Source organism: Danio aesculapii, chromosome 7 (genome assembly GCF_903798145.1).
Source record: "Danio aesculapii chromosome 7, fDanAes4.1, whole genome shotgun sequence".
NCBI classification, from domain to species: domain Eukaryota; kingdom Metazoa; phylum Chordata; class Actinopteri; order Cypriniformes; family Danionidae; genus Danio; species Danio aesculapii.
In genome coordinates, this window is record NC_079441.1 from 49,824,149 (window position 1) to 49,846,433 (window position 22,285).

The window sequence follows — 22,285 nt, forward strand, 5'->3', positions numbered from 1 at the left end:
CTACCAAAAAGTTTTTTTTTGTTCTTCATTCTCCTGTCTGACCTCCATGAATGAGAAATTACGTGAAAAAACTTTGTCACAGAAGGCGAAATTGCAGAACGCACACAAATCATCATGTACAAATGGTAGAAGAACAGTGTTTAGAAGCTAGGTGTTGTTTCAAGATGGATCATTTCAGATGGATTTTGTTTAAAATGTCCCTTCATGTCATTATTCAGTTGCGATTGACCTACTGTATTTCGGGGCCATAACACACCATGGAGTCTTTTCTAAGCAATCTGGACCTGTTCAGTTTTGGTGGTAAGTGTATAAATCAGTAGTAAGCTTGCATTTAAAATAAACTTAATCAGTGTTACTTGAAGATTAACCATTAAACCTTTTGACTTTAAATGAGTGATGAGAATTTTTAGTTTTGGGTGAACTATCCTTTTAGTCAGTCAATAAACACTTAGCGTTCTACTTTATCGACTCTACTTCTCACCTTCATCCTCATCACTGCTCTGAAGACTGGAGTCTCGATCTCCTTCAGAGGAAGCCGTCAGCAGGAAGACAAATCCCATAAAGAGAGAGGAGTTTTCAGGCAGAGGTCCGTGTGTTGCCACCAGGTCATTAGGGTCAGGAGGAAGGTCTACCCCGCTCCCAGATGTGTTACAAGCAGCGATACGGCGCCCTGTTCAATCGAAACAAGAAATAAATAAGTACAGCCTAACATAACCACCAATTAAAAACCAAATACTGGCTGTGAAACAAAGAGCCCATGAAAAGTAATGAAGCATGAGGTATTAAACACAGACACCACTCCCATCTGCCCTGCTGAGTGCTCACCCACACAAAAGAAAAAGCATATTATGCACATACCAGATGTTTAGAACTGGAGATCTGCAATCTAACAAGCTGTACCAAAAGCAGTATTTATTCACACCTTCAAGAGGTTTATCACACATTTCATATTGTAAAATCAAATGCTTACATACTGTACAGTGGGGAGAAAGGCAAGTATTAAGTTAATCATTCATGTTTAAGTCAAATACAATTTACAGATAGCGTAAAACAATTTCATAAACACTAAAAGTGATTAAAAAGTTGCTAAAAATATAAAACAATAAACGAACAAATAAGACAATAAAATCAGGAATATAAAACGTTCTCTTAAAATGCTTTGGTCCCTGTTGCTGCATTATTAAAGTCTGTCTGCAAGGGGCACCGTACCCACTCTGGCCCCTGCCCCCCTGCGCCCTCTCTTCGGAGGCGTCCTTTCTTCCTCTGTGCCGCTGATGAGTTTTCGTTTCCCAGAGGGCCCTGGGTTTCTTGGGCTGTTGCTGGAACTGCGAGTAGGGGTTCCTGCTCCACTGCAGTTCCCTCTGCGTCTCCGCTTTCCTTCTACCAGATTATCTGAGGACAAAATAACATTGATGACGTTTACATGGACATCAGTAATTATTTACCTTAATCTGAATAAGACAGTAATATGATTGAGGCGTTTACATGAGTTGCTTTTTGAATGTTCCTTTCATGATCCTGTTTTACATGTTATAGCACATAATTAGATTAATGTCACCGCGTCACGACGCTATCCACAGAGTTTTATGTAATTTCTGGTGTTTTATTTTTAATTTGGCGACTTTAACTGCTGTTTGGCACTTTCACTTTCATTCAGGAACATTTCATTGTCTTGATCGTATTGAAATCGGATTATTGGTGTGATGCCAACAGTGACAAAGCATACACTCTTTTCTTAAGTACGTCTAAAATCTATTCAACAAGTAGCCACAAATTGGAATTAAATTAGTTTCGTTTATTTTTATGCATTCTATTATATTGTATATGTTGTCCACACCAAAACAGGTATTTTCAAAACCGCACTTTTTTTGACCTGGTTTTACTGTGTGTCCACACGCAAAGGCAGTGTCAGGAGACTGAAACTGAAACTTTCTAAAACTGCGGCATGAGTGAAGATTTACCAAAACTCTGTGTACAGTGTGGTTGTGTAGACGCTTCAACCAGAGTTTTTGCACCATGACATCAGTGTGTGTGTTGTTTTCTCCTTTCTGATTGGCCGACATGACTGGCTTCAAACCAATTGACGCAAAATTCCAGACATTCATGGCAAACGCATTGCATATTTCATGTTGTTCGGGATGATAACCTGCCTCTGTTTTCACGTTTGCTTTGATGTGTATGCAATTTACTCGTGCAACTATTTAATTCCCCATTTGGTGTGAACAGAGCATAAAAGTGTCATTATCACCGCGTTTTGATTCGCCATCCCCTTAACATTAATCACAGTGCGTTTTTGCATTATGAAAATTCTTTTTTTAAATGAAACCTGGGAAAACTCTATTTATACAAAAAATTACCTGTATATGTACAGACATGGCCTCTGTTAGCTTGAATCCACAATCAGTTTCCACCTTCACAGAGCTATATGTCTATAAATGCTTACCGAGGCTGATATCACAGGCCATGGTTTGTGGTGTGGATGGTTCGTAGGGTCCGAGTCCATATTGCTCTCTCAGGCGGCTGCCTTGCTCCATGCTGAGGATCACAGATGTTCTGCTGTAATACGAGCTCTGACCATCCTTCTCCACGCAGTAGAGGAACTCAGAGCCTTGAGTTTTATGACCCTTCACCACACCTGAACATGAGATGAAGAAAGACACTAATAATTCAAAGATCAACCATAAATGCATACAAGTGATAGAATATTGGAGTCAACTCAAATAAACATAACTTTTATTTTAACAGCACTTATTTCCAGCACACATTCGGTTGCCTTCACTCAATTACCAACATACATATTCCGCTTGCCTTTACATCTATAAATTAAAGTACCTAGAGTTGTCTGAATTCTATATTTATTTATTAAAAGAGAAAGTTTAAAATGATAAAGATTTTTCAAGCATTATATAGAAAGTGATCAGTGAACTCAGGGTGTTACAATGAAGAGTTCAATCCACAGACTCTAATTAGAAAAACAATGACACAAAAGGAAAATTGCCTTCATAAATATTTTGTCCAAAATTAAAATAATGAAAATGACAAAATTCTCAGAGGTAAAAAAAATAAATAAATAAACTTGATGTCAGATTACTTTCCCTGCCACGGTTCATGTTCATAGGTAACAACACTGCCATCTAGCAGCGAGACTTAAATCAAACACGAAGCCACCGTTACAAATCTTGGATGAAAATAAATATATTGTTATATATATTGTTATCAGTCAAACTAAAAGACGTTTAAGATGTGATTCAAAAGAAAAATATAAAAGGAAATATTGTTAACGATGTCCAATGTTAAACATCACTTGGGATATATTTTAAAAAGAAGATAGAGAAACAGATAGACAAAACAATATACAGAATGACAGACAAACAGACATCAACAATATATAGAATAACAAATAGACAAATAGAATGACAAATAGATAAAGAACGATAGATAGAACAATAGACAGAGACATGATAACAAATAGACAGATAAAATGATAGAAATAACAGACAGACAAATAGAGAGGTAGATAGACAGGTAGACTGACCGATGGATGGATGGATGGATGGATGGATGGATGGACAATAGATAGATAGATAGATAGATAGATAGATAGACAGACAGACAGATGGACGGACAGAAAGATAGACAGACAGACGGACAGATAGATAGACGGACAGACAGGACGATAGATAGATAGATAGACAGACAGACAGACAGACAGACAGACGGACAGACAGGACAATAGACAGACAGACAGGACGATAGATAGATAGATAGACAGACAGACAGACAGACAGACGGACGGACAGATAGACAGACAGACAGACAGACGGACAGATAGATAGATAGACGGACAGACAGACAGACAGACAGACAGACAGACAGACGGAACGATAGACAGACGGACAGGACGATAGACAGACGGACGGACGGACGGACGGACGGATAGATAGACAGACAGGACAATAGATAGACAGACAGGACAATAGATAGACAGACAGGACAATAGACAGACAGACAGACAGACAGACAGACAGACAGACAGACAAAAGCCTCATTCTGAATGGTTCAATATGAATACATGAAAAACAGAATGATATGATGGATGGATGGACAGATCATTTACAGCCTAACATGCAAAATTAAGCTAGCTGCTATGGTCTTAAGACTCTTGGAATTATAATAAAATAAAAATAATCCTAATGGTGTTGCAAATTGTTATACTGTGGTTTAAAATGAATGGCTCAAAACAGGTTTGGACTGCTGTGCTCACCTATATTGAAGTACTCCTCCTCGGTCAAGGCAGTGACCTCTGTCTCCACAGGAATTGGGTCACAGAGCAAGATGTCTTTTCCCTGCACTTCACACTCCTGGTTGTCATCAAACAAAAGGCGGAAACGGTTCTCTCCCAGGTCTCGAGTGATGGTCCCAGAATAGAAATAGGAGTTGGATGACCACTTGGCCAGCACACGCAACCCAACAAAACTGCTGGAGCCAGTGCTGTTGTCCGGAGAAGTGGTGTTGATGGACTCGGAGTGGCTTGTAGCACTGGGCTCCACTGGGCTGATGGGCATCTGGACATGCCTTTGGCCAAAAGGCTCCTCTTCTGAGGACGACGCACCACCCGGGGCATGAGCACCACCTCTCTGGCCTGCCCTGCCACCTCTGTCAGTGTTAGCAGGGGATAAGCAGTACACAGAAAACACTAAGCATCACAACACATTAATTAAGTAAATCAAAAGCAAGCTTATCCATGATGCAGAAAGGAGACTGGTAACATCATTTATTTATTTATTTTTAGACTTTTCAAAGAATAGTTTAAGAAGTAGTTGATTCAATATTGATTCTTATCAGCCACAAAATCCTATTTTTCCTATATTCTGTATTCCTGTGTGTTTTTTTAGCACATCAGGGAAAGAGTAGTTTGGCAAGGCCTTATATTGTCAAGAGATTTTCTGTGTACAGGGTTTCTACAGGTTTTATCAAGACTTTTTAAAAGACGATTTTAGGACCATAATGAATTAAATTTCAGACTTACACAAGGGTAAAGATTTGATTAATTGCCAAGTTAAAACCTTAAAAAGAAACATTCAAAACAATTGTTAATGTAAGGAAGATAATTAAACCATATAAATAAGAAAATAGAGTTAATGAACAAATGTTTCTTAAAACTTTTATTGAAATATATTGTTGGTGATTGGATGGGCGTTGGCTCAATTGGGTATAGCTTTACATGGACATAGGAAAATGTTTGTGTGTGTGTGTGCGCGTGCGTGAGTGGTGTAACATATTATGGTTTCATATTATGGTTTTTGAGTCATCCATCGGACCATTTTTCGGAAAAGCCAATAAGGGAAAAGACAAATGTCATTTGCTTTCCATTTATTACCAAAACAGTGATGATTGAAACTTTAGGTTTTAAAACATAATAAAACCTGTAAGTTTAATAAAAGTGAAATAAAAAAATAACCAGCTGAATAAAAATAAATTGTAATATATTCAATACTGTGAAAAAGGATCTTTACTACTGTTGCTGATAATGGTAAATGTATAAAATCTAACATTATAATTTGTACATTCACTTATTAATTTATTTTCTTTTCTACAGGGCTAAACACTAATAATTATTTTTAATGGCCAGGTCGAATGCCACAAAAAACATACAAAAAAAAACACAAAATGTAATTTGTATGTATTTCTTATCAACAAATTTTAATGCGTCAAAACATGAAAACTCTAGTTGTATACACTTTTTTTTCAACATAATATTTATTTTTTTGACAAGTTTAACATTGTTAAAAGATTATTTATTATGGAGATAATCACATAAATAATCATAAAATACACATTTGTTGGCTTTTGGTCCAAACTAATTGAGTATAATGTGTCATGTAATGTGATATGTTGCTCTGTTATTATCATCATGAGGAATTGTGCAATTGTTTTTAGCTTTCTTTCCCTGATTAGAAAATTTAATTTAGACAAATTGAGAGCTATTGTGAGTTGTATCTCTTTGCAATAAAAGACTTAAATATAAAAATAAATGGTTTTCTTGAGATGGATTGTTGATTGGATGAATGCCGGCCCAATTGGTAAGTTTTACTTGGACAGAGGAAAATTAAAACCTGTTTAAAATTATTTAAGACCTAAAACCCAATATTTCAGTGAATTTAAGTTTTGTTTTTGAAATTTAAGACAATAAGACTTTATAAGACCCCGCGGACACCATGAAGCAGTGTGTGGGTCTTGTGCTTTCCAAACAGTGGGTCATAATCCGTTACACCACTAGTGTGTGTATCCTTATATATATATATTCACAAAAACCATAGATGTTGCATTTATATTTGTATTTAACCAGTATATCCTCACATCAAGAATCAAATTGAATCGAGAGCTTATGAATCAGAATTGAATCAGGACATCTGACACGATACTCAGCCCTAAAGGACAGTTAGAACTAGAGTACAGCCTAAGAAAGACCAGATGTCATGCAAGATCATTAATAACACAGTGGAAATAAGTTAGTGTGTAACTGTGGGTTTAAACTGTGTCTGGGGCCCTGCCAGCCTACCCAGGAGAACCTCACCTGGAAGGAGGCCTTCCTCGCCGGGCACGGCCACGGGGGCTCAGCTGAGTGGAGACCCGAGACCCCCGTGCATCCGTCACCTCTGACCCCACCACCAGAGTGAGTGTCCTCGGCTGCTGCTGCCGTCCCCCTCGCCTGGGGTTAAACACACAAGGAGCTGAAACGCCCTCGACCGAATGTGCATGGGAGCAGCAGCCATGAGAGGATACCAAAATCATGCAGCGTTTAATAATGAGGGGGTGAGAACATGCTTGAAGGAAATCTACTGAGAATCAGACATTCTATACAACTTCCCTAAAAGTGTGATGGTTTATGAGTCTCGTATGTTAATTATGGAGTGTTAGTAGTGGAAACAGAACAGGGTGACATCTCACCGGCCAAACTTGGCCCCTCGGCTAGGGGGCATGAGGAAATCAGGCATTCTGATGGGGCCCAAGCCTCCACTGCTGGTCCCACTGGAGCTGTGGTGTGATGGGGCTTTTGAGGAGAGTGAGCTGACATCAGCTAGGTCTCCTGATGTCATAGAGCTTCCAGTACGGGACGGGGAGATGTCATTTTCCACAACACAGCGGTCCACCACAGGCTCCTCTGACTCCTTCCATAAAAGATAGAGAGGAGGTTTGATTAAAGGTGCCTTGTAGTGTATTGATTCAATAGACTAAATTGTTCTCTGATATTTAAATATTCAGTACATGGCTCAGGAAAGTTCAAAAATATCTTCTGAAATAGTTTTATATGCTCATTTATGACATGGCTGTCTGGAATATTTGTTTTGAATGGTCAGTCACAAAATTCCATGGTATGTTATTTCAAATTTTGATCTGCGATAAAAACCACCTGTATATACTTTATGCCTTAAAATAACCATAGAATTAAAAGCTCTGGTTTTACCGTATTTGGAGATGGTTCTTCAGGATCATCAGGAGCTCCTCAATGTAAAATAATCTCACTCTCATCTCTTCTACTGTTATATATGGGGGGAGGCTGACATAAATATTTTATAAATATAAACATATATTTTATTTTATAAACATATTGCTGAGCCTGGTTCTCTCAAGGTTTTTTAATTCTTCACTTTTGCCAATTGGTGAAGTTTTTTTCCTTGCCGCTGTCACCACTGGCTTGCATGGTTTGGGATCTGTAGAGCTGCGCATCGATGGATTGCTCTTCAGTGTTTGGACTCTCAGTAGTGATTATTAAACCACAATCAACTGAGCTAAACGGAACTGAACTTAAACTCTGAAAATTGAACTGACACTGTTTCTATTTACTATGATCTTTTATGTGAAGTTGCTTTGACACAATCTACACTGTAAAAGCGCTATACAAATAAAGGTGAATTGAATTGAATTTAGCCCTTAGCATTTCCCCTTACCTCCCCATTATATCGTTATGATAACATGATATCGATTCCTTCAGTGATTTTCAGAAGATAAATACCAAAAAATTATGCAACTGGAATAACTACAGCAGTCGCGATTGTTGATCTCGTATGAAGTAAGAGATTGCGATGACATATGATGACGTGTGCAGGTGTTGTAGTGCTGTCACACTTCTTTGGGGTAAAATTTGAAACCCTTCACCTTCATGCTCTGTTTCAAGGAAATCAACATAGTGGTGCCACACAAAAAATATTTAGTGGTGTGTAAGTTGTAACTTAGTGTCCCTTTACTACGTAGGCTACGTTTTAACTTACGAACTGCTAGTGCAACTGCCCCCTGAATATAATAACGAGCTTTTCTCTGACTAGTGTCTGCTCTCTCGCACACAAACAGCGTAATGTACTCTGAAAAAAATATGCGTGAAAGTATCATACTTCATTTTACCTCATCCGGAACGCTTATTGGTGTTCTTTCACTTAAGAATGTGTCCCTGCCTCTCCCATTTTTAAAATAAATGTTCCACATACATAGTAAGTTTAAGCTTAGGTGAATTTAAAAAAAAAAAAAAAAAGAAGGGAAAAACAATCACAGTTGTAATCTCACTAGAAAACATTGTGGCCAATCAAACGCTGCCTGGAGTGTGCATATTGATGAATCCATGTGCAACATAACAGATTATGTTTTGTTCCGGTTTGGCTTGATTTTCACCAGGATTTTACACACAATGGTGTTTGACGCTTACGTTATAGCCTTTTCAATGTACTGAACTCTAATTATTCAGCTATGCCTAGGTATATACTGATGGATATTATATGGCAGCTTGATCTGTCAGTTTAAAGACATAGTTTAACCAAAAATTTAAATTCTGTCATCATTTGCACACCCTTCGCTTGTTCTAGACCTATTTGAGTTTCTTCTGTTAAACAGAAAGGAAGATATTTTGAGAAATGCTGGTAGCTGGCACTCATTGACATAGATTTTTTTCCTACTATAAAAATCGATGAGTACAGCTTCCAGTGTTCTTATTAATATCCTCTCTTGAATTAAACAGATGAAAAATACTTATAAAGCCATATGAGGAAGAATACATTTTTGGGTGAACTACCGCTATAATACTTGGACAATGTTTTTGATCAGCAAGTCATAACTTTATCAAACAATGATGTAACAAATAAATATGCACAACATTTTTTCTCAATTAGAAATTCAATGACAACTCTGGACATTCAGAAAAGGACACATTCACTCAAACAGCATGCACACACATGCATACAGAATAAGCAAGCATTCACCCTAACAAAAAGCACATGCAAGATAGGGCACAAATGAATACAATGTGAAAATGAATACTCTATCTTGAATTAATGTATATTCTATAAAGTGTGACTGTAATGTGGACATACTCTGAATTTACCCCGATATACTATTTAGCAGGGAAATACAGATGGATGCACCCAAGTTCTAAATAACATACAAGGTGAATTTAAAGCAAAAAGAAATTCCACATGCTGAGCTCTTGTCAAGTTACGCCTGAAGTATTGTGTAAACTCATAATGAACATATTATGGCAATCTGCAGGCTGGGCATACAAGGTGTTTCTTGTGACTTTGGTGAAGATCTGCCACATAATTAGATAAAGCAGAACCTATAATTTTCTTCATAAAAGTATGTTCTTAAGAAAATATTAGAGAATTTCAGAATTATCAAGACTCAATACAATACTACAAACTTAAAATTTCTTCATTAAGAAGATTAAAGGGATAGTTCACTCAAAAATTACAAATTTAGACAATTTACTAACTTCACTTGTTTCTTTCTTTTGTTGAACACAAAGGATGATATACTGAAGAATGCTGGGGAAAAACAGCCATTTTGTTCCTACTACAGATGTCAATAACAAACTTTTTATATCTTTTTATTTTGTGTTCAACAGAAGAAAGATAATCATAAAAGTTTAGAACCATTTGAGTGTAAATAAATGGCAAGGAAATATTTTATTTTTAGATAACGATCACTTGAACCTGATTGCCTCATTTTAAGATCACATGATCAGCTCTGTAAAATTAGACTTTTTTTGCTCACAGAATAATTTAACACAATATGATAACTACATGTCAATAAGTTGATAACTACATGTCATATTGACCACAGCAACATGAGCAAAATTAGACAAGGACTACGTCTACATGGTCATCAGTAATCAAATTGTTTGCCTTAATCGGAGTAAGACAGTAATATGACTATGGCGTTTACATGAGTTGCTTTTTGAATGTTCCTTTCATCTTGTTTTACATGTTATAGCACATAATTCCATTAATGTCTTTGCCTCAGCACACTGTCCACATTTCCTCCAGAGTTTCATGTAATTTCAGGTGTTCCGTTTTAAATTTGTTGACTTTAACTGCAGTTTGGCACTTTCACTTTCATTCAGGAGCATTTCATGCATGCCCCCCGTGACAAACGAGATATTGGATGAGAGTATGAACGGCTGGAAGAGTGTTGTTTTAATGGAATTAGATACCGCACACCATATGGGAAAAAACCTCTGCATTTCACAATGTGTGTGTGTCTGTGTGTCAAACAGCCGTGTGTGTATTTAGACTATGCTTTCGCAAAATGCTGTGAAAATCTTACTCAATCGTAATAGTTTGATTGTGGCGTTTACATATCTGTACTGCACTTCAATAATGCCACTAAAATCAGCGTACTCCACATGTCTTAATCCTATTTCTGTTCAGTTCAATTATGACTTCAGTCGGATTAAGGTCACCAAAAAAAAACACTGTTTACGTGGTAGACTCTTAATCAGAGCATTGTTGTCCATGTAAACGTACTCATATCACATGTCAAAAAGCCGACAACACTAACCTGTGTAACCTTGCGGTTAACCTCTCTGCCATCTTCATAGTAGACATCTGTAATGATGCGAGTGACTGTTGTTCGGACTTCCTGAATGGTGCGAACATGCCTGCGCAATGATGGAACTGGCTGGGTTCTGGAGGGAGTGCTCGGTTCTCCCTTTAAGAGGAACAAAAAACATTAAGACACTTCTGAAAAGCTACAGTCCTTTATATATTTAACAACACTGTATTTCTTGCAAGGTCATTATAAACATTAAGTGAAGTTTTTTACCCTTCCAGACAGGTTGTGTGGTCCAGACAGATCAAAACTTGTTTGCTGAGAAACAGCTTTCTGAAATCAAAGAGAAAAACATATTAAAAAAAAAAAAATCACATGTTAATGTATTATATATGCATTTATACTAAAATACACAACAGCTTTCTTACTTTGCTGGGCGGACTGGTGGTAGAGCTAATATCTACACTGGTTTGCTGTGACACAGCTCTCTTTCGGACAGGTGTTTGAGGTCTGTCAAAAGTGTCGAGAATTTCCCGTTCTCGGGCTGGGGATGACAGACTAATGACCAGAGCTTCAGATTCTGCTTCTAAAGCCCCAGGATTCAGAGATACAGCTTCAGTGACTGAAGCTCTGCTGCTGTCTGATGTCTCTTTTGGGCAATTGGGAGACAGTCCCGAGTCATTAGTGATGGAGGGACTGAGCAGTTGGCTTGGCTGCCTGTTGGAGAAGTAGAAATGAAAGCAAATAAAGATGGAAATTAAAACTAAATAATAAACTGCTCATGTGTTAAACAACACCGTGCTATACTTCTCTTCACAGTACATTTCTTTAACTAAATTGTAGCATCTCCTATTTAATAAATACAACATGCTTTAGATAAATGAAGTCCTGAAGGATGTGTAAATCATATCATGGTTCAAGCATCTAAAGCCGCTTTTCAACCATCATGTCAAATGGTTCTAAGAACAGTTGGGTATGGTTCTAGTTGTATTTCCGCACGAGCCTGATACAGCACGGCACAATCATAAACAGTTTTTGAACTTGTGTGATATATTTATTTATGAATAAATTATCCATCCAATTACCCAAGTTAAGTAAGCTAAATGATTGAGTACCACCCTATAATATATAATAAATTGTCGTGGTCAAAACAAATTGAGAATACAATGAAAAGAATGGGAGGGGTGTTAGTGGTATTAAAGTGGTGTAGAAAATATTTTAGGTTTGATATAATGAGAATAACATTAGATACTCCGTTTTTCTCACAGCTTGACTAGCTTGTCAGATAGCTTGTCAGTGGCGCAGTAGGTAGTGCTGTCGCCTCACAGCAAGGTCACTGGTTCAAGCCTCGGCTGGGTCAGTTGGCATTTCTGTGTGGAGTTTGCATGTTCTCCCTGCATTTGCGTGGGTTTCCTCCGGGTGCTCCGGTTTCCGCCACAGTCCAAACATATGCGGTACAGGTGAATTGGGTAGGGTAAATTTTACGTAGTGTATGTGTGTGAATGAGTGTGTATGGATGTCTCCAGGAGATGGGTTGCAGCTGGAAGGGCATCCACTGTGTAAAACATGTGCTAGATAAGTTGGCGTTTCATTTCGCTGTGGTGACCCCAGATTAATAAAGGGACTAAGCCGAAAAGAAAATGAATGAATGAATGACTTTAAATAGCTTATGGGTGGAAAACAGAATAGACGCAAAATCAACATGAAAAGTTTTACAATTTAAAACACCAATAGATCAGTATAATCAATTGCAATCTAATGTTTTCCTAAACGTACAGTGTTTTCAGGGTAATATAATTATGAAATTTTCCTCTGTGAATTCTGTATGTATAAGTGGCGAATGTTTAGGTTGTAATTGTAGGAAAGATAAGGTTTAAATGTTATATTGAAGATGTTTATGATACTACTAAGGTGAAAGTAATGTGTATTGAGAAGTATTGTAATGCATGAATTAATGTATTAAATTTTATTATGCATGTATTGCATTTTCTTATGTACAGACTAATGTATTTGCTTCAAGTACTGTGGGAATGCCAGGTAGACTAGCTATGTGTCAGGGCATAGCCAACGGGGATCCACATAAATTCAAATTCTGTATTTTTTTAAATAAATAAATAAATATCAGAGTCCCCAAAACAGAAATATTGTAAATTAAAAAAAGTTGTATATAACGTAATATATAATAATATAATCATAGAAACATAGTCTAAATTGCTGTTTATATTACACTTGCATTACCAAGTCAACCACTGACGCATTTTTATTACATTCCATACCCTTGAAAATTGAAACTGAAATTACATTTCACCCTGGAAATTGAAATTGAAACTGAATCTAAGCTGGCTGGCAGAGATTGGCATGAAATGGAACATTTCTTTTGGCTTAAAGGATTAGTTTACCCAAAAATGAAACTTCTGTCAATAATTACTCACTCTCAATTTATTCCTAACGCCTGAGACCTTCATTCATCATCTGAAAACAAATTAAAATATTTTGGATGAAATCCGAATGTTGTTGGGACCGCTGATGTCTATGAAGTATGAAGAGGTCCTTGTAAATCATCTAAAATACCTCAATTTGAAGATAAATGAAGGTCTCAGATGTTTGGAATGACATGAGAGTGAGAAACTAATAACAGATTTGTCATTTTGGATAAATTAATCCTTTAAGATCATCTGGAGAAGGAGAAAAGCTTCAGGAACCAAGGCTAAAGACCCAGGACAAAACAAAACCAAAAACATCCCAACCTTGAGCTCCAGAACTGGGTCATGTTCCACTGTCTGGCTATCTACAGCTCTGACCAGGCAAGAGTAGCACTATCAAACCTACATTAGGTTTCTAAATATATCCAATACCAAGGGAACTCTATTTATATCTCACCAAAAAGTAATTCAAGGTCAGCTGTGCCCAAAAACTATTCATATGAAGTCTGCAGTGACTTAAGACAGGGTTTTCTGATTATACAGTTAAGAAACACTCCTGCATCTCTAAGGCTGCATTTACACTGCAGATCTTGATGGTCAATTCCGATTTTGTGACTGTATCTGATTTTTTTTGATGACCTGCTTACATCATCTTTTAAAAGTGACTCGTATCTGATTGTCTGCATTTACACAGCACATGGCAAACTCGCATTGACCAAGAAAAAAAACAAGTGGGTGCTGATTGACAGCTAATTATAAAAGAGCGCTCTTTTCTCCAATTTTTTTACTCTTTATAAGTTGTTTTGTTTTAATTTATGACAGAAAAGTTCTCATTTTGTCATCTTTTAATCTAGGCCTTTTTAAACCAGTAGGCATCTTAATGTAATGTCCATGGCATGATTTAAGTACATGACGCAAGCTACAGTTTTATAATAGTTTATATATTGGTTACGTGGTGGATGTCTCTCTCTCTCTCTCTCTCTCTCTCTCTCTCTCTCTCTCTCTCTCTCTCTCTCTCTCTCTCTCTCTCTCTCTCTCTCTCTCTCTCTCTCTCTCTCTCTCTCTCTCTCTCTCTCTCTCTCTCTCTCTCTCTCTCTCTCTCTCTCTCTCTCTCTCTCTCGTTAACATGCTTGTGCTACAGGACAATATAAAAGCTTTTTTTAGCCCTCGTGTATGAGATTTAAGGTTTAGGACTCTGCTGAAGTATGTTGTGAAATGAAAGCGTCAGAGTTTACGTCATTCGCTATGGTTTTTAATAATGAGCGACTCGCATTGACAAGTGAAAATCCAAGCTACCTGCTTACAATGCAAACACGAGGGCACAGATCTGATTCATATCAGATAATTTCCATATATGAACAAGGCCTGAATCTGATTTGGGTAAATCGGAATCCATGTGATTTTTTCCTGCTTACACGAACATGGGCCATATCCGATTTGTGCCACATAGGAGAAAAAAAAATCTGAATTGAGTCACTTGAACCATACAGTGTAAATGCAGCCTAACAGCAGCCCTCTGTCCATCTACACTTTCACTATTGCTAACTTTCTTTAATCAGTAATAAACATTATATAATTAGGGATTATAATAATAGGATTTTTATCCTGCGTCATAATTTTCATTTTCAAATACAGTCATTTTCAGTCACAACCTCACATTAGAGAGCCTTAAGAGAGCACATAATTAAATACATCAAGCAAACCAGCATGACATTACAACCCAAGCATTATATTTTTAACTCTAATGAACAGCAGGTCATGATTAGGTGTGAGATTATTCTTTATTAGTTCAGTGTTATACCTGATGAGAGGATCACTGGACTCTGCTTCGTCCTCTACCTGCGTCTGTCTGTGCACCTCCCGAACACGACTAAACACAGACGGACTGAAAGACAGACAAGGACAGGAAACACGGCACAACAGTGAACTCTAAAATCTGCAGTTCTGTCCAATATTTGAATATAAAGCAGCCCTGAGGCATAATTAAGGAACTGTGTTAGAAAGACGAAGGCACTGAATCAGCAGCTCTGAGTGACAGCCCAAAAACACATCCATTCCACAGATAAGCTTCTGCATAGCAACCACTGCAGGTTACCTGGTTACTGCCATGGCAACAGTGGTAGCCTTGGAGACAGAGCCTTCCTCATCTGTTAATGACGGCTCTATGAAAGCATTAAAAATCAAGCATAAATGAGCTATGCTGTGTATTGGGTTATACATTAACAATAGCTCATCATTTCTAGTTTTAATATGTAAGAGATCATTCACATTTCTCAGTTTTCTCAGTAAGATGTTAGTATTTGTTTTATTCTAGACAGGTCTGATAACCATTTATCCAAATTTCAAATATTTATGCAAAAAAAAAAGCTCTAAAGGTGAGAATTTACAAGTGTTTTGTTTTAACTAACTGGCCACTTTATTAGGTACACCTTACTAGTACTGTGTTGGAGCCATTTTTGCCTTCAGAAATGCTTTAATCCTTCATGGCATAGATTCAACAAGGTACTGGAAATATTCCTCAGAGATTTTGGTCCATTTTGGTCCATATTGACATGATAGCATCACGCAGTTGCTGCAGATTTGTCGGCCGCAAATCCATGATGATAATCTCCCGGTCCACCACTTCCCAATGCTTTCATGTTGTTGACGCCAAATATTGACCCTACCATCCAAATGTCGTAGCAAAAATCGAGACTCATCAGACCAGGCAACATTTTTCCAATCTTCTATTCTTACGTCGTGTGATTGGCTGTTTGCTGCACTTCACACTTTCAGGTGCATGCAGTCCATAACCTCTGGGTTAACAGAGAACGTTCTTTGATCTCAGGCTTGACTGCATATTAAAGTTGTCGCGATACCATTAATTAATCTTACGATACTATACCAGCTGAAGTAGCACGATACCAAGTAGTATTGCAGTATTGTAATGCATAACTCAAATTATAAAGAAAATGGTCATAAATACTATATTTTATGTTAAAATAGGCCTACTTGAATGTAATTCATAAGAATGGAATTATGTAATTCATAATTCTCCAGGCCATTATTTGCACCCAACTTCACCTAAAATGTATTCATTCTTTGTTAATTCTGTAGATAACTGACAAACATAAATACATTAAAATAAAGATACAAATTATACTGAATGAAATTTGTTACAAAAGAGCAAAGAAGTGTTACATGCAATAGGCTGCCATTAAAGGCACGAATTCTACACAGTTTTGCAACCTTAAAGGGCTCCACAGACTATTCAAATAAAATGGTTTACTGTTGCATAAACGTGTGAGCATTTTAGTGACTTTTCTACATGCAACTTCATCTATTGTAAATAAACAATTAATGACGATACTACAGTTTACAAACTACAGTGGCACTGCCAGTATTTTGGAGCCATAGTTTCACCAAACTATCCAAACCGGTAAACTGTGCAACCCTGCTGTATATGCATTTGTCCCTAAGCATTGTGATATAAATGCTAGCATTTTGAAACCCTTAACCTGATCTCAACCAGGTTGGATTTGCTTGGATTTGTCAACCCACAACTTACTCTGCAACTCAAGGTTTCTTTAACTTGTTTTTTGCAACAGGTAAGTTCCTCTGGTAAGTTCAGTAAATAAATATTTGGTGGAATAACCCTGATTTTTTTTTTTTATCTCAACAGCAATATTTGTTATTCTGACCAAATGTCATGTTCTTGGAAAAATAAATCTCTAAACGACAATATTTTAGAAATTTCAAAGAAATGTTCAGACCTTTCCATTATAAAACAAAAAATCCATATGTAATAAAGTCAGAAATTCAGAGAAATGGAAAAGTGAAATTTCAAGTGGTCTCTTTCATACTAAAACTATAAATTTAAGTATATAACTAAAACAATATCATTATTATTACATTATGAAAATTCTGTTTTATTAATGTGTGCAGGTGAGTGAAAATGTATGCGTGTTGGAAAACAACAACAAAATAGCTTTTACTCTGCAGGCTGAAGCGTTCTGAGCTCGAGTTGCCCTCCTCTACTGGAGTCACCAGCTTCATCCGGAGACTCAGTTTCCCATCCTGCTCTGCTCCATCTGGCTCTTCACCCTCTCTGCTCTCCTCCACCGAAATCTCACTGGTTGCCATTGTTGTCTCCCTGGTAACATCGCCCACCAACGGCTCTGAGAACGAGGTCATCTCTACAAAACATCAATACTCCATCAAGAAAAAGAAAGACGCTTCACCACGACAGGGAGCTTAAGAGGCAGGGTGTACGGTTTCAGCCTGGCATTACTAACATTTCAACCCAAATGCTAGAGAATGAAAAGAAAGACTCACCAATAGGAGTGCTGTGCCTCGGTGTCTTTTTCAGCAGACTAATCTGTGGAGGAGTTGCACTCACTGCGGGGCGGATCAGCTCGCCCTCTTTGGGCAGAGTAAAGTGAAACGGAAGCTCTGAGCAGGAAAGAAAAAGAAATCAGCTAGCTGGATTTCCTGAAAACAAGTTAGTTAATTAGCACAGATAATAGATCGTTTGTTTGTGTCTTAATCCCACCTCCAGAGCTGTCACTCAGACTTTTGTTGGCCGCGTTGTCCGAGTTCACTTTCTGCTGTCCTGAACTACTGGGCTGTGTGCTCTGCGATTTAGTTTTCTCAAGCAGGAGAGGTGAAACCTTAGTCGAACTCACTGGCTGAGACCCGGAGATCTTTACCAGGGCTTCAGGTTTGTCCTGTACAGAGCCACTCGCAGGCTGCGAGGAGCTTTTAAACGGTGGTGATTTCCCTTCCTTCACTTTCTCCTGAGAAACCCTCTGGCTCTCTTCCAGCACCATCACACTGAAGCTCTCCTCTCTGCTAGACGAGTGATCTCTGCTGGCTTCTCCTTTCTCCTCCTCCATGGGTTCTGGAGAAAGAGCCTGACTCTGAGACAAAGCCAGGTTTATTCCAGTGTCATCCCCCTTCACTGTACTCTGAATCTCACCTTCCTCCATCTGCTCCTCCTCCTCTGCGTTTCTAACACTGTCTGTAGTAACACTGTGGCTGTGTAGCATGGGCTGACTGAGTCTCTGGCTTTGACCATCATGTTTTTCTTTGTTCCCAGTGTTCTTCTGGGATGATGCTGTTAAGACTGACTGAGACTGAGTGTGTTGTGCAACAGGAACGGGAATTGCTGGTTTGTCGGTTGATGGTGAGGCTTGAGGACAGCCAGCGTCTGTGGTTTTGCTTGGCTGTGGTAAATTAGGGTTAGCTGAAACACATTCTGAACTAACAGAAAGTTGGGACAGAGTTGCGCCTGGAGTCGCATTTGTTTTCTGGTTTCCTCCATTGTTGAGCTTTTGAGAGATGTTTAGGTCTTCTGCTTTTTCTGGGACATCACTTGTAATTTTGGAGTCAGGCATATTGATATTTAATGCTTTACTGGGCTCAGAGTCAGTGCTGTTCTTGTTTTCATTTTGAGAATGGGGTTTGGGGCTTGAGTTACTCTTGTCGGCCACAACAGTACCTTGATCTTGGATCTGTGTGGCTTGGCTGTCCTCCTCCACAATGAACGACTGAGTCTTCTGAACAAAACAGCTGTTTTCACTGCTGAGCTCCAGCTGAAAGCCCTCGGCCGCCTCGCAAGGTTGTGAGAAGCTGCTGGAAGACTTTTTTAGCTGCTCCTTAGGGCTACTCAGTTTGGGAGGTCCAGATTCAGTTGCTGATGGGCTGTTTAGGTGAGGCAACTTCCTCTTTGGCATTTCGGTCCCTTGACTATTGTTCACAGGTTCAAGACTTGGAGTGGAAATAAACACGTCCTACATTGAGAAAACATGGAGAAGTATGTTGTAAATAAAATTGGAATGTGATGGATAAACAAAGCACAAAATTTCTGAAAATTTGTCTATTTGACTATAGCGTATGACAACTTACACAGTGGTAACTTAAACCAAAAATATTCTCTCACCAAGAGAACAGATATACTCTCACCAACTTATTTTTTGTTTTTAGTTTTGTGGTCAAATGAAATCTGAAACACCTCAGCAATGGTACACTTTCAGCATTGTGGGCATCTTTGGTAAGTTTGCTAGGAGCAAAAGATATTTTGCGAGATGTTTTGAACTTTTAAAGCTCACATCATTTCGGGCTGATTTAGTTTGAAAAGACATCACACCAATTGGTTTTTTCACTTCAATTACGGTTTGCAACATAATTATTAGACCTAAATTACTTTTCTGCTAAATTTGAATTCCTCTTTTCAAATATTTGTAAATATTTTCAACACATTTTTAAACAGTATTTTTAAATAACTTTCTAATAACTAATTTGCTCTGTCTTTGCTATGATGACAGTATATCATATTATTCTAGCTATTTTGGAATGTGAAGCTTAAAGTGCCTTTTAAAGGTTTAACTAAGTTAATTAAATTAACTAGTCAAGTTGTGTTAATTAGGCAAGTCATAGGACAACAGTAATCAAACAAAAAAAATCTTAAGGAGGTTAATAACAGGGTTTCGGCAGGTTTCAGCAAGTTAAATTTAAAACTTCTTAAGACTTTTTAAAGACATTCTCAGAATATTTTAAGACCTCATCGCCACTTCAAGTTCTATTCAGAATCAAACCTTCTACTTAATAAACAGTTGCAATTAACTAACTCAATGGAGCACAACCATGCAACAGAACTCAGATAAGCTTGGAAGAAACAACGCTTGAAAGAATAAATTACATGGTTGTTTTCAGTGACAGGTTTCAGCCACTGTTTAAACTCGTCTTACTCCAACCAGGAGTACGCAAACTTACATTTTCCCATTTTGCAGACAGTTTCGCTCTATGGTTTCGCTACATGTGGAGAGCATTTACCTTCCTGCGTTTGTCGCAAATTCCGTTACATCAGGAGCTTGACCGGCCCGAACCAATCACGTGAATCAATCACAGCGTATTTAATATTAGGAGTAAAATAAATATATTTATGCTTTTTTGGAATCAAACACTTTGGACAATGCTTTAACAAGATTTAAGACCTCGTAAAAACACAATTAGAACTTTTTAATATCTTTTAAGGGTCTTTATTTTCTCATAATTGATTTATCAACTTTTGATACTTTTTAAGACCCTTGGACACCCTGATTATGAATGAAATTTTAGGTTAAGGAGTTTTTCAAATGGCCCAGTTGGAAAAGATTTTTATTTGCCCCATCAAACTCTTTAAATATAATTTAATACATTTAATAATGCAATAATAATAATTAAATAATTAAACAAAATAAATATTTTAGTTTATTCTGAGCTAAATATTTTAAATATTGTGTCAAAACAAGCAAGCCCTATATGCATGCACACACTTTTTTTCAACATAACCTTTTTGTTTTTAAAAAAAGATTTTAAAAACTATAATAAACTAAATGTATGCACAACAGTCTGTCCAGGTCAGCTTCCTCAGCAGTAAATACATGGAGAACTTTTAAACAAATGTTATTGATTTATTGTTATTGTTTTAAATGAAAATAAATCATTATGGTAAATAGAGTTCAAATTAAATTCTTAAATAAAAAGTAAATTTTAATTTAGATGAATTGTTGGTGATTGGATGGGTTTTAATGGCCAGATAGGGTAGCTTTACTTTAACAGAAATATTAAGACCTGTTTTTTTTTCAAAAGATTTAAGAATGACAGCACTTTCAGTAAATTTAAAACTTTTTAAGACCCCACAGACACCCTGAATAAAAAAAAAAATGATCTTAGCCTTTTTAATTTTAAACATACATGTGTTTTTATACTAGCCAAACGAAAGAAAATAAAACTTTCTTCTAAAGAAAAATATAATTGGAAGAAATGTGTTAAATGTCCTTGTTCTGTTAAATCTCACTTGCTAAATGCTTGATATTAAAATTTCACAGGAAGGCTAATAATTACATCTTCAAACGTATATCAGGGTTTTCACACACAATTCAGAATTCTGAACTGCATAAATTCCAATCAAAATGACTATTTTTTGCCCAGATTATTATACCAATCTGAATAATTGTTGCCTACATGTGAGAATTCAGGTTGACTGGGGACAGAGAGGCTTTTCTCCAGAACAAATCCAGGGGAATTCTGGGACACTGGAGTAGAGGCTGTGGGTTGTGGTTTCGGACTGGGGTCTGTGTCCATTGGCTCCTCCTCTCTCCCTTGTGGTTGGTCCTCAGGGGGGACTGATGTGTCCATTGGAGACTCAGCAGCTTCATTATAATCTAAGGAGAAAATTTGTGAATCAATTTAAAAAAGGTTTTTACATCACATAAGCCCTATTTGTATGTTAAATATGCTTACTTTGGTCTTTTTCTGTTGGAGAATTTGGGACAATGTACGGTGTTTGGCTTAAATTGTCCTGTGTGGCCGCCACAAAGTCAACAGATTGCCTAAAGTGTACAGAAAAACAACAACATTTGACAAAAGGAATAAAAGCCATTTTTTTATTCAATTCATTCTCATTCTTAAAGGAAAAGTTCACCCAAAATGAAAAAAATGCTCAATATTCACTCAGCCTCAAGTGATTTTTAGCCTTTAGGTGTTTCTTTCTTCTGTTGAACACAAACAAAGATATTGTAAAGCAAGCTGAAAACCTGTAACCATTAACTTCCATAGTATTTGTTTTTCCTACTATGCAAGTTCCAGCTTTCTTCAGAATATCTCCTTTTGTGATTAACAGAAAAAACGAACTCTAACAGGTTTGGAACAAGAGATGACAGTATTTTTATTTTTGAGTGAACTATTCCTTTAAGAGCGAGTTATCATTAATCGTAATTTTAAATGTGTTGGTGAAATATTAATGTATGTAATAAGTTGTTTACTCTCTGTAATACTTTAAAAAGTCTAGTAAGATCATTAAGCATGTTAACCTTTGTTAGGTATAAGAATATATAACATCAGTGATTATTAGTATGTAACAAAGATACTTAATTTTAACCTCTATTCACAATAGGGCTAGGCGATAAGGCAAAAATGCAATCTCAATAAAAATCCAGCCCCCTAGTTTTTCACGATTTCTTTGTGATTTTTTGCAATAAAAATGACAGATTTTGTAGTGATAATTCCCATAAATTTGCAGA

General features: G+C 37.1%; 1 protein-coding gene across 3 annotated transcripts in view; it reads right to left on the minus strand.

The window, feature by feature from the left end:
* The window catches only part of tp53bp1 (tumor protein p53 binding protein, 1), a 40,070-nt gene that overhangs the window by 4,665 nt on the left and 13,120 nt on the right, over positions 1–22,285 (minus strand). For 2 of the 3 annotated variants that reach the window (XM_056462066.1, XM_056462065.1), the window contains exons 10-25: positions 21,507–21,595; positions 21,228–21,427; positions 17,773–19,012; positions 17,556–17,672; positions 17,216–17,416; positions 15,337–15,403; positions 15,043–15,126; positions 11,247–11,535; positions 11,092–11,151; positions 10,828–10,977; positions 6,952–7,172; positions 6,578–6,712; positions 4,265–4,656; positions 2,444–2,635; positions 1,210–1,392; positions 482–670 (exon numbers count right to left, since the gene is read on the minus strand). In XM_056462066.1, the coding sequence (XP_056318041.1) occupies positions 482–670; positions 1,210–1,392; positions 2,444–2,635; positions 4,265–4,656; positions 6,578–6,712; positions 6,952–7,172; positions 10,828–10,977; positions 11,092–11,151; positions 11,247–11,535; positions 15,043–15,126; positions 15,337–15,403; positions 17,216–17,416; positions 17,556–17,672; positions 17,773–19,012; positions 21,228–21,427; positions 21,507–21,595 (3,809 nt within the window). The remainder of the gene's footprint in view (positions 1–481; positions 671–1,209; positions 1,393–2,443; positions 2,636–4,264; positions 4,657–6,577; positions 6,713–6,951; positions 7,173–10,827; positions 10,978–11,091; positions 11,152–11,246; positions 11,536–15,042; positions 15,127–15,336; positions 15,404–17,215; positions 17,417–17,555; positions 17,673–17,772; positions 19,013–21,227; positions 21,428–21,506; positions 21,596–22,285) is intronic. The other variant, XM_056462067.1, reaches the window with a different exon arrangement.